At 40.9% G+C, this 12409-nt stretch overlaps 1 protein-coding gene across 4 annotated transcripts in view; it reads left to right on the top strand.

Moving 5' to 3' along the window:
* Positions 1 to 11667, top strand: part of mctp2a (multiple C2 domains, transmembrane 2a) — a 30957-nt gene extending 19290 nt beyond the window's left edge. For 2 of the 4 annotated variants that reach the window (XM_034535504.1, XM_034535503.1), the window contains 6 exons: positions 1297 to 1416; positions 2485 to 2526; positions 7249 to 7358; positions 7467 to 7576; positions 8719 to 8816; positions 10942 to 11667. In XM_034535504.1, the coding sequence (XP_034391395.1) occupies positions 1297 to 1416; positions 2485 to 2526; positions 7249 to 7358; positions 7467 to 7576; positions 8719 to 8816; positions 10942 to 11001 (540 nt within the window). In that variant the 3' untranslated portion in view covers positions 11002 to 11667. The other 2 variants (XM_034535506.1, XM_034535507.1) reach the window with 2 other exon arrangements.
* The last annotated feature ends 742 nt before the right edge of the window (positions 11668 to 12409 follow it).

Here is a 12409-nt window from a genome sequence, read left to right as displayed (position 1 = left end):
AGACTCACCCACTATCTCCCAGGTTGTATTGAGGGATAATAAGCAGTACAGTGGTAAAGCCTGGGGCAGTTGGGCCACAGTGTTGTCTGCATTACTCATGGTTCACGTTTCCCTGGTGGCTGTTTGAACCTAGGCCTGGTGTGGCAGTAGGTAGACTGCCCCCCAGAGCACCATACACATACTCTGTATGGTTGCTATGACAGGAACAGTCTGCTGTTTACAGACCTGCTATTGAGGCCTGAAGGCCCCACTAGTTCACATCCTGTCTCAGGCTTAACTCGAACATATTGTTCATAGTCGAAGCAGCCTCAAGCACTTTGAGCCTAGGCTGCACAGTGCTATCATCGTGTGGGTTCAGCTTAGCAGTTATACTTAATATTTTGAAATAAACTTTGGAAAAAATGGAGAAAAAAACTCCAGAAAGGTGAATAAATGTAACTGCAAAAGGATGCATTAATTATAGAAAACGTTGTGTATAGAAAACATGAGAACACATTTACATTTTGAAAGATGTCTGTGGTAAATAAAAGTGGGCCATATGTTGGATGTATTGGCACACAATCAAACTATTATAGATTTTAAGATTCAGCTGGCTGTGGGGGACATTTGTATTTCATCCCTGTCAACCGGCTGGTGTGATCCTCCTCACACATTCCTGATAATTTCAGTTGGAGACCAACTAATTAGGCTGTCACTAAATGGGTTTAAATGCAGCCGTCCAATTAGTGCTCTGCTGTGAAATGCAGTGGGTGTTGTGCAACGTGCTTAGCACCACTCCTTTACAGAATTATGAGGGATTACTCATTCAGTGTGATCCATCTTATTTCTACTAGGGGTCTTGGCTTTTCTCAGTATCATCGCCATGGAGGGGGTAAATGTTGCAAATGCTTCTCCAGTTGCCATATGCGCCTCGTCAGAGAGCCTCGCTGCTTCCGAATCTAAGAGGATTTGATGTGCTAGTTAAAAGACAGCATACCATGCCTATCCATGTCATACTTTCTTTTCCGCAGTAAGGCACTCTGCCAGGACAGTGTTATTGGTGTATATAAATAGGATTTCAAGATATTAAAAGTTGTCCCTGAATGTCTTACTTTCAAACCACTAAGAGTAAAATCTGTTGCCATCGGCTGTAAATCTCAGAGGCTTTACAGTCTCTAGTGCTTTTCATGAGATTTAGGACGTGGTTAAACCCATTATATATTTTGTTTGGGGAACAGACTTGCTGAGATTTGAAAGCTAGGTCCCTGCTACAGTGTGATGGGCTTTGCGTTATACTGTCATGTCCTGTCTTCTCAGATCTTCCTTGTGACGGTGTGGCAGTGGGAGCTCTTCATGCTGCCCCTCTTCCTGCTTCTGCTCATTGGCTGGCACTACTTCCAGCTCACTGCAGGGAAGGCCAGCTCCAACCAGGACCTGGTGAGTGACGAGGACTCCGAACCTTCAGCATTTATCCGTACACATCTGTAGATGGTCAAACCCTGCTGGAATTAAATCCTTTTGGCACACATTGGGCTTGCAGTTTTAAATTAATGTAAATTAACAACTCTTGCACTTGCATGTACACTGTATATAACAAAAGATGGTGTATAAATACACATCACAGTACAGACAGTTGTAGCAGCATTCCACGTTTTATAGCTGCTTAAACTAGTTTCTACATTTTCTCAAGAGGCCCAATGAAACACCAAGCGATAAGAAGCTCCTAAAATCAAATTACTGTAAATGTGTGTATTGCCTGTAGTCTGTTGATTTAGTATGGTCACATCTGTAAATGCAGGACTATAGCTCTTTCCACAACATTGCACTATCTCCTCTCTTTCTACTGTTATGGAAATTATGTTTGCCCTACACATGTCTGTGAAGGTTAATGCTGTTCACACTTCTGACTGCCCCCCAATTTCACTGTGTTGTAAGCCTTCTCACCGGCCAGCCAAGGGCCTGGCCTGCTCACACACCCTCCCCAAAGCAACATCCCCGGCCCGGTGATTGTGTTTATGGCTGCTGGCAAAGATGCCGTCCCTGGGCAATGTTAAAGCCCAGGCTCACCCTCATATCCAGTGTTGAGACACTGCCACCCCTCTGTGACCCTCTGGCCGGCAATGACACAGCTCTGTTCCCAGGCAATGTCATAGTGTGCAACACATTGGGGTCAGGGATGACTTGATATAAAGTGATCTAGGCAACAGCATCCAAATTAAATGTGTTTTTTTTCTGTTTTTTTTCTCTTTCTGTTTTTCTGTGTGCTTATGTTGTGGAGAAATGAGATTGCTTTGGTGTGACAGTCCTCTTGTGAGGAAGGCCCTCTTTCACCTCTCCTTTTGTGTGAGGTCACCCCTGTGATGCAGTCTCTATGGAAACAAGCCTCTCCCAATAGGGGTGAATGTACTCAAAGAAAATTTCATTACTAGGTGTTTGTTAAAAATGCTCCAGTGCCCACATGTCCCGTTCGTTTGAAATCACCCTCTACCCTTTATTTTCTCTTAGGTGAACATGAGCATGGGTGAAGACGAAGAGGAAGATGAGAAGGTATTTTATCTTGTCTCTTTCCAACATTTTACGGGATAATATGTTTTGGTGGAATGTTATCGCTTCTTTTTTCACGATAAACATAAATATATCTTTTATGATGAACCATAACAACAAACAGTTTTAACATTTCACAGTGACATTACTCAATGGTTCGTGTAAAAATAATTTTCAAACTTATCAGAAGCGTGAAGCCTGCGAATATCTCTTTCTGAATAACCAAGGTTAAATCAAACACAGAACAATATCTGCATTGCCTCGGCTGGATACAAATTCCTGATACAGCAAAGAGATGTTATTCTTATACAAATGTACGCTTGCTTCTGAGAAAATGTATAATATTTTACCAAAGAGCCACACAGGTTCTACTTTGTATTTTAGCGTAGTTACACTGACAGTTTCTCCTCAGAAGCTCTTTTCTAACTAAGAATAGAAATATTTTCATGCATCCCAAATGAGGGCAACATCTATAAAACGGTTGTAGCATGTAGATCTTTATTCTGTTCCTCTGGTAATTCAGTGTCACTCAACAAATACACTCCGCTGAGATACTGCAGCCCTTTGAAAATCTATAAATCAAATTTAAACAGCTCCATCAATAGATGTTGCACAGCAGGTTTAAGTCAGTTTATTTCATTTATTTATTTTTTGGTACCAGTAAATAGGTTAGTTTTGTCAAGAGTGACCTTTTACTACCAGAACAAATGAACACAGTAGAATAACACAGCAGTAAACTTTACTTTGCCCTAAAGGTTATCAGTCTTTTTCACTTGTTCGTTTGTGAGAAATCATAAATGATCATTTTTATTAATGCGTCTCTCTAGTGTCTCTTGAAAAACAAAACAACAGGAAATCTTTAAGTAGCCTGAAAATTATACTTCCCCACAGCACATAATATTCAATTACACTCATCCCACTGTTTTTTGTAAAGAAGGAAGAGTTAACAGGGATGTGTATTATTGCTTTATGGCAATGAAGTGTGGAGCTAACGCAAAGCCTCCAAGCAATGACCCTTGTGCTGCGTGTCTAGGCCCAGGATTCATATCCATAATGCGCTCAATATATTCTGCTGTGATGACCTGGGGCTATGAAAAAAGCCAGCTTCTTTTAAAAACACAGGCACATCCACCAAATCCTGTCTGAAAGGATGGGCTAATTCCCAGATGAAACTCGCATGATATGTCTGCACACACAAAGTGAGAAGCCGCACTTGCTTTCATTGCTAGGAACAGGCAAACTGGTGCTTAAACAAACAGCAGTGACACCGAAGATCCTGTGTATTTATGAATGTTGAATCTGACAGGATTACCAATACGCACTGAATTTAATATCATTGCTCTATAGAATGATTATTACGTTTGTCTTTACCGTGAAACCTCAATATATAACAGAGGAATGTTTACCATTTATTTCACTAAAAAAAGCAGTGTCTCTAGAAAGGTTTAGGATTCTCTCAATAAGCTGCATGTGTTTGCGAACTCTTAAAGCTTTTTGAAAGGTTTTCCATGAGCCTCCCTAAGCCCTTTCACACTCAGAGGAAATGAAATATCTCCTTTCATTTACTAATTAAGCAGTCACCCATGTTTGTTTTAAGCTGTCAGCTTTAATTTAAAGTGGCTTTTTTGAAAGTCTTGTTATGGTCTTGCTGTCACTTGAATGTGATATCATGCAGTTAGATCAAGCAGTGTAGCTTTACACCTCCTATCAAAGTATTCTTTAAAAATATTTGGGGTTAAAGAGTGATCAGTGTTAAATTTGATGACTTCAAAAGCTTTTGCTTTTTTCCCCGTAGTCTTGCGAATAAAGGCTTTTCCCTCAGAGAAGGTTATGATTACCACTCAAATATGTTTTTTATCCCCCTTTTTCCCCCTTGAGGAAGGAAATATTTAAACCTCAGACAGAGCAGCAAGAATGTGAAGGCATGACGTTAAAGAGAGACGAAAGGCAAGGCAGTGTTACAGCAGGATAATACAGAACAGATTCTCTGACTGTGAACAAATCTGTCCTCAGGGAAGGAGACAGCTTACAAATTATGTGTGGGCAAAGTGACTTCCCTTTGGCCTTAGGTATCAATTGTGCAGATAGACAATATTTAATCATAACATAAAGAAACAGAGAGGCAAAACAAGTCCATAGATCTCAAATAGAAATCAAAAGGGAAGATGAAACGGCCCTTTCGTTGCCCCCCGGCTGGCAGTGCTGGTCCGGGGTTGACTTGCTCCCAGTGCCTTGCCCAGGGGAGTTTAGGGGGAGGGTGAGGGGGTGATTGTGGGGGCGCTAGACTGGGCTAGGGGGTTACTCCATCTCTCACCCGATAGTCCACAGTCACCACTGGGTCTTCTTGAGCACACCAGTCAGACAGACTGCTGGTGTCGTGATCTGTGGCGTGCATTACGAGAGCACACAGACCCACCGAGACATTAAAGTCCCTGAGAGCTTTTTTGTGTTTTATCCCAGCAAATTGTTTGTTAGCTTATTTCATCTCAATGCGAGATAATTTTCCTGGAACACAGGTGTTTTTCATTTAAATGCACATCTTATCTTTGTCAAAAAAGTCACTTGAAAGATATTCAGCCTAAGAATTCAAATTTGGCACAGTTTATTCTAATTAGAATGATGCTAAATGAGCTTTTTCCAGGCTTTGATAACACCCCACATGTCTGAGAGAGTATGTTTACCTTTTTGCAGGAGATCAAATTGGTTCTCCATTACCGCACCTTAAAAGCAAGCTTTTACAATTTTATCTGAAATGAGAATATGATTTCACACAGGTTCTAATCAGTAGACATTTAGGATTCATTTAGTCCTTCCCCAGTTCACCCATCCTTTTCCATTACAGAAGGAGATCTTTTAGTAATGTTTGTTTTCTCTGCACTCAAGTACATGCTGAAAGAAAAACAAGAACAAAGATAAAGAATATTATGAAATGATTAATGTAGGAAGGACTTCAGTTTTGGTTGCTAAGGAGATGGAGGACTTCAAGAATCTTAAAGCACATGAATAATGATAATCACAAGAGCTTTGCCTGTCGATGCATACTTCAGAGTACATCTATTTGTCTGTTTTTCCTTTAAGAAATGAAAAGCCAATATGTTGTCTCTTTTCTTTCTTGCCGGAGCTGCACTTCTGGCTGAATTTACCTTGCAAGTGTCTCTTATTAGGTAGGAATTCTAAATTGCGTAATTTCGTCTCTTGGAAAAATGGAAAAATGAAAAGGAATGTGAGCCTAACAGATGAGGCTTCATGTCTAGAGAGCTATCCTTTCTCAATGCGAGGCTTTCTGCGTCCATCAGGTGCTCGCGGCACAGATTGTAATGGCTTTTAGCAGAGTCTACCAGTGCGCACCGCTTTCAAACTAAACCGAGGATAGAGAGCTCAATTAACACCTGATGCGGAGTAAATGACATGCATGGAGGTTTGCTCTGCCCCCCCCAACCCCTCTCTCCAATGTGATGGAGAGGAGTAAGATGATGCATAAACACAGACAGTCCTCTTTCCCCATGATGAGACTGTGAGATGTTTATCTCAAAGAAAGCATATTTGTGATAGTTTTTCCTTTTTTGGACAATGCTCAGCCTCCAGTGTCTGTCCAGACCCGAGCCTAGTGGGGGAGGCTCTGCTAGTGTGGGAATTGCTCTCTTCCTGTGCCTTTCGTGGAGAAGAGTGGGCCTGACAGTGGGGAGTCTCAATGTGCTGGCAGACAGTGTGTTCCCAGGGGCTGCTTCATGAAGCTCTGATAAAGGCATTCTCTCTGGACCCTGTCAATGCACACAGGCTACGACTGCGGCTGACTTGTAACATAAACATATAGACATCCCCAAGCCTCCTGCTAGGGTCCATCAGAGCGCCCTCCCCCAACACTCTCATTCCCCTTATTCCCTCTCATTCTTCCTCTCCCGCCCTCTGTCATCATTCCTGTCATTATTTCCTCCTTTTGATGTGAGGCTTCTCAGCTCTTTTTTAGCTTGTGTTACTTGTGTTATCTCTAGTCACTCCTCTTCTTCTGGAAGGCTTCACACCCGTTGTTATTTCTAGCCTTGATGGGATCACATTTATTTTTTACTTTGAGACCCTTCCAAACCCCCTTGCATGTTGATTTATTTATTTGCCAGGCTCAGTCGTTATTATATCAGTGCATTAAAAGCAAATAATACTTTATGTACCGTGTTAGTTGACACGTAGACAATAGACAAGAATCATGCAAGTGAAAAGAGTGAAACCCATCCAACTGGTGTTCTAAGCCGGGTGAAGTGTTTTTCTCATGCAGAGAACGTGTTAGGATGGGTTAGAAAGCCTGACAGTTTTGTAAAAACGTGTTCAAACTTGTCCCGTGCAGGCTGCTGGAAAGGAATCTTTCCTAAGTTGTGAGGCCCCTGCACTGCTTGTCGTCTAGTCTGGCTGATTGCGGATGGCCATTTTGTGTACTTTTCATCTACCAGAGAGTCTTGATTGTGCGGCACTTGTGCAACAGCTCTATTGTGTGTGGCGGACAAAAGCTGAAATCTCTCAGCCATCCACATAACAGCTTCAGAGCCCTGAGTCTGTCTCATCTTCTAAAGCATAGTCTGAAGATGTACAGTGTGTTCTCATTATGGGCCATTCAATAGATAAATCACACATAATAGCACAGCAGAGATAAACTGCTCTTTGTCTACCCTGCCCAACAATTGACATACAGTGTACCTCATCAGTGTCTGTGCATTTCTTTTGTTTCCTTTTTAGGAATTTGGAAAAAGGGGTCTGATGGATAAGATACATATGGTGCAGGAAGTAGTGCTGACTGTCCAGAACCTTTTGGAGGACATTGCAAACATCGGAGAGCGAATCAAGAAGTATTTTGACCATCTTATATATATCCTAAAAAATATATTTATTCTTGTATTAATTAATTAATAATTTTTTATTGAACTTCAAGTAATTGGACAATTTTTCTTTGATAGCATATTCAACTGGTCTATCCCATTCTTGTCATGCCTGGTCTGCTTGGTGCTGTTCGTGACAACATCACTGTTGTATTTCATCCCACTACGATATATTGTGCTGATATGGGGTAAGTTCTACATCTAACAAGTTAAAATTCATAGAAATTGTTAATTAAAACTGTATTCTTCTACAGCTGACAAACTCCCACTATTTAGATATGTCATTACTGTGACCAAAACATACTGACAAGCATATAAATCAATGCCCATGCCATTGTTGTAAAACACAACTTAACTGCAAATCCATGATTTAATAAAGTACACTAATTTAAGAACTCTGCCATGCCTACACCTCTGCAGATGCACAGAGATCAGGCAGCTGCAGAGGTTTGCTCCGCTCAGTGTGGGCTGATGTAGCAGAGCAAAGCAGAGGCGAGGCCTAAGGTTTGTGTGGAAACAAAGCAGAGATAGAGCAGCAAGCTGTATATAATACATGATGTCCTTGGGCAGTCTGTAGGCTCCTGGTCTAGCCTCTCATTATCTGTTGTAGTCATACAGAATACACCGTCATCTCAGTGGTCAGGGAGATATGCTGCCCTTAACAGGCTCTCCTCCTCCAGCTGAAAGCCCACAACCACTGTACTTCCACACTGCCTTCAACACAATCAATACCAAAAAACCATCATATCAAACAAAAAACACACAGTCTGAGACACTCCTGCCTCCCCAGTTAACCCCCATCTCTGTGGTTGCAAGGCAAGCCTTTCAAGTTGCTTGCACATATTTAAGTCCTTAGGTTCTTTGTCTGCATGTTGAGGTACAGGCAGTACCAAGCTGAGAATATAATGGTCCCATTACAGGACCCCAGAGATATTGTTTTCTTTCTCTGTGGTATGCAGCCATGTGCAAAGTAAATATAGATATGCTAGAAATGATCAGACTGAAGCAAACAAAAGTAAGGAAAAGTTTTCAGAAATGTGTGTGTCTTACTTTCAAATCACAGTTATCATTATTCATCTGCTTTAATTGATTACGTATTGCTTTAACTTTTCTCCATTGTTTTGGTTTGGCTTGAATTCAGTCCATCTACAAGGGATCAATTGAAACAACATCATATAATGCTCTTACTGATACACCGGTGGGAACTCTATACTCTAGAGAATATAGATAGGGTTACACAATACTTTCTGTTTTATTTTTGACACTGTAAAGAAAAAGAATGCAGGTTGGTATGACATCTTTATTTATTAATGTGTTCTTGTTTTCACAGGCGTTAACAAATTTACCAAGAAGCTGCGCAACCCATATAGTATTGACCATAATGAAATACTGGATTTCCTCAAGAGGGTGCCTTCTGATGTTCAAAAGGTAAGGGTCCAATTTTACATACAGATAGGGAAGGAATTCCCTGAAGATGTCCGCATTATTTGCTGTACCAGAATTCCCAAGTGTTGCGGAAATATATCCTCTGGCTGCTTTGTTTGATTATTAATGGACTCTCGCCTTTAAAGCAGCCCTGGTCCAATTATTCCTCAGTGCAGTTCCATGTAGTTGCCGTATTGCCTGAGTGAGAAGATGCTCAGATCTGTCCTCAGCCATATTGCTGCAGCCTCGTCCGTTATTAACAATTTTTTCTGTCTGATTAAAGCGCTGTGACATTAAAGTCGGTGGTTGGCCGAGGGCTGGCGGAGGGCTCCTGACGTCGCTGACTGTTGTGTCAGTGCAGAAACTCTGATGTGGCCTCAGTCACTTCAGGGTGGTAGAGTCAATTAATGTAGTCGTGAACCCCAGTCGTCTTGCTGGGTGCCATATGTGATTACATATTAGCCATGGCTGATATGTCATTTGCATTTACATCACAGAGCTGAGGAGAGCTGTCAGGGTGTTGTAAGTGGTGCTGGGTGCTCGCCGCGCTGACTTAGAATTCAGACAGGAAATGAAGTGCCACACAGTGCCTTCATCTCCCAGGTAACTCGCCAGACTGAATTCAGCGAGAAATCCTGACAGTCTGGATCTGGAAAGACACTCTCACCCCAGTCTGTTCCTCTGCTGCACCCTTGATGTCCTCCTGCAGCAAGCCATTGCTGACTTCTCTGTGATGTTGGAGGGAGTCTGTGTTGTTTGAGATTTGGCTGACTGAGTTGGCAAAACAAGGTGGTGAATACATTTTGATTCAGAATCCTTTGTATGTCTTCTACCCCATTGGGATACAATGTTTGAGCTTTGAAAATGACTCACTTTCAAATCTCATGGAAACAATACTTTTTAGCATTGGTTTAAAAGAGAAACTACATCTTGAAAATAGCTCCAATCATAAAAAAACAAAACACCCTTAAGATTCATCATAAGTACGTTTCATTATGTCCTGTGCAAAATAACCTTAACATCATATACACAGGAGACCCAAAACAATAAACCACATATTTTGTTTTTGTTGACTTAGAACTTCAAGCCTCAGAAAGGTGTGGACACAAAAACACCACAAAGGCTGAAAATTGACTCCTGTCTTTCTTGCAAATGTGACTTGGCAATTAGTGCCTGTGCACATCTACAAAGTCTGCCTCAAACAGGGACTTCTGACAACACTGTCTGTCCTGAAATAAGAAGCATCTGTCAGTTCTGAGGACAGTTTCATGTTCTGATGCAGGAGGAAGTCACTTTGTTCCTACATCCCATCTCCCATTCTAATAATGGAGACCAGCTAATTAGCATATAGTTCAACAGATTCACCATATTGTTGCAGCTCAGCAAGCATGCTTCAAAAGCAAGTTTTCAAATTCCAGCTCTTCTCCTTTTCAGTTTAACCTGAGTCCTGTTTGGATTAGGGTGGCAGTTTAAAAAAAAACAATGGATAATTGAATCATTTTTAATGTCAAAGAGAACATGACTCTACAACATACATTTATTTTGTAATTTACTTGAACATCAAGGCGTTTCTGGAAAAAGAAATACTGAAAAATTTGAATCTATCTTGAGCTTAATTCCACACATGTAAAAAAAACAAGGTTGTTAGTTCAAATGTCACATTTCAGGTCTTGTTTATCTCTGAAGAAATAAAAGTCTCACTAAGGGTCTTTATAGCTGTGAAGAAAGTTACACATCAACTGATGTCAGTTACTTCCACTCGCTTTATACAGTACTATTCTCGGGCATGAACAAAGTTTTCTTCAGGGCACATAACTTACAGTGAATGATTATGCAGTTTGCAACTCCCTCACTGGCCTGGCAGGTCATCCCAACAGTTGATTTCTGTTTCTAATATTGTGATTGTGGTGCAGAATGAGGGGGGGGTGGTACACTACGGAACCCTTGACTCTTCAAAACCTTCCTCCCTGTGATTAATCCCCTCTGCTCCTGTGTTTAAAAAATGATTCATTACAGGCGAGCCCGCCTCGCTTTCCCCTGCACCAGCTCTCCTCAGGGGAGCCATTACCGTGCGCTCCACTGAGCTCGGATTACCTGCCTCTGACCAAACTCCTGTTTGTTTTTACAGGTGCAGCACAGCGCATTGAGAGCGCCCACCAGCCAGAACCAGCCACGGAGGAAAAGGTAAGCTTCGCTGGATGAAAGGCTGGTCTCCTTCTGAACACGCTACGACGCAGTCCACCTGACAACAATGCTCCAGTGCCAGCAGAGCCCATGACCCATGTGCACCCCACCATACCATCCTAACTCTGCCCCCTGCTGCTGAGGGGCAGCCAGCCTGCTCTCTGGCTTGTGTGTTTGCCACCCCCCTGACAGAGGCTGTGAACTGCAGCAGCTAGAAGGGCAGCACATGGCGCTGTCAATCACAAGCCTGGAGGTAAAGAAAAGAGAGCGCTGCAAAGCTCAGCCTTCATCTTTGGATATCATTTAGAAAAGAAATAAAAAAATCCCCGGGTTTGGCTTACCTTACTGTTTTGCTTGTTTAAAACAATTTTTTTTAAACTGAGAAATTTGCCTTTACGGTAATTTAATACAACCATAACTGTTAATGGAAAATAAACCATGGAAATGTTTTTTTTTATTCATGTGGCAATATAATTAAAGATCAAAAGGTCATATATATAGCAATTGATTTTAAAGTTATAATCACAATAATATGTTTTCTCGCACACTTAACATATTAGGACAGAGTACTGAATGCTATTCTTTTTGTGGTACAGATTTAATGTATATAATATAATTCTGTCTGCTTTCTTATTTTTTATGTCAGCAACAAATATGTATTTATGTACTGCATGTGTTTTATTTCAAGCTGACTTTTTATGTTACTGTATGTTAGACTGATTAATTTGAGTTTTATTTTCACTCAGTATCGTGTTTTCTTCATCAAATGGAGAATTTGCAGGAATCCTAAGTAAACAATCTTGATCAGTTTGAGCTCTTGTTTTTGCCTGTGTTTTTTCAATGACTGCACTCTAGTGAGGATGGATTACACCACTTCTTTACTTGAATACACAGTCAACACATCTGATTACACAACACAGCCATTGGAACAGGGCTCACACACCGGCCACCGCTGTGCCTTGGTTACCGAGCTCACATCAAAGCTGTGTAGCTCCAGTGTGCTTCCTAATGCATTGCTTTGTTGCCTTCTCACAATAACAGGGTCCAGATGAGAGAGAAAGAGCTCATCTCACAGAGAGTACTCTCTCCGTCCTCAGCACTTAGTGCTTTACGTTTCCACTAAAATCACCTGGCCTATCTAATGGTTACACACACATATTCTCAGGGTTTTTTTCCTATCTGTCTCTCCGCTATACGTTTTACAAGAAGAGGGTGTAGTATATCCTCTATAAACCTTCTCATGCATAATTCGTTTTTATAATTAGTATATATATATATATATATATATATATATATGGATAATTGAGTATATATATATATATATATATATATATATATATATATATATATATATATATATACATATACACACATATATATATTTATTTATTTATTTTATAGAATAGACACTT

The sequence above is a fragment of the Cyclopterus lumpus genome, chromosome 6 (genome assembly GCF_009769545.1).
Source record: "Cyclopterus lumpus isolate fCycLum1 chromosome 6, fCycLum1.pri, whole genome shotgun sequence".
Lineage (NCBI taxonomy): Eukaryota > Metazoa > Chordata > Actinopteri > Perciformes > Cyclopteridae > Cyclopterus > Cyclopterus lumpus.
Note: the sequence above shows the minus strand (reverse complement) of the source record. Positions and strands in the feature narration are given on the sequence as shown.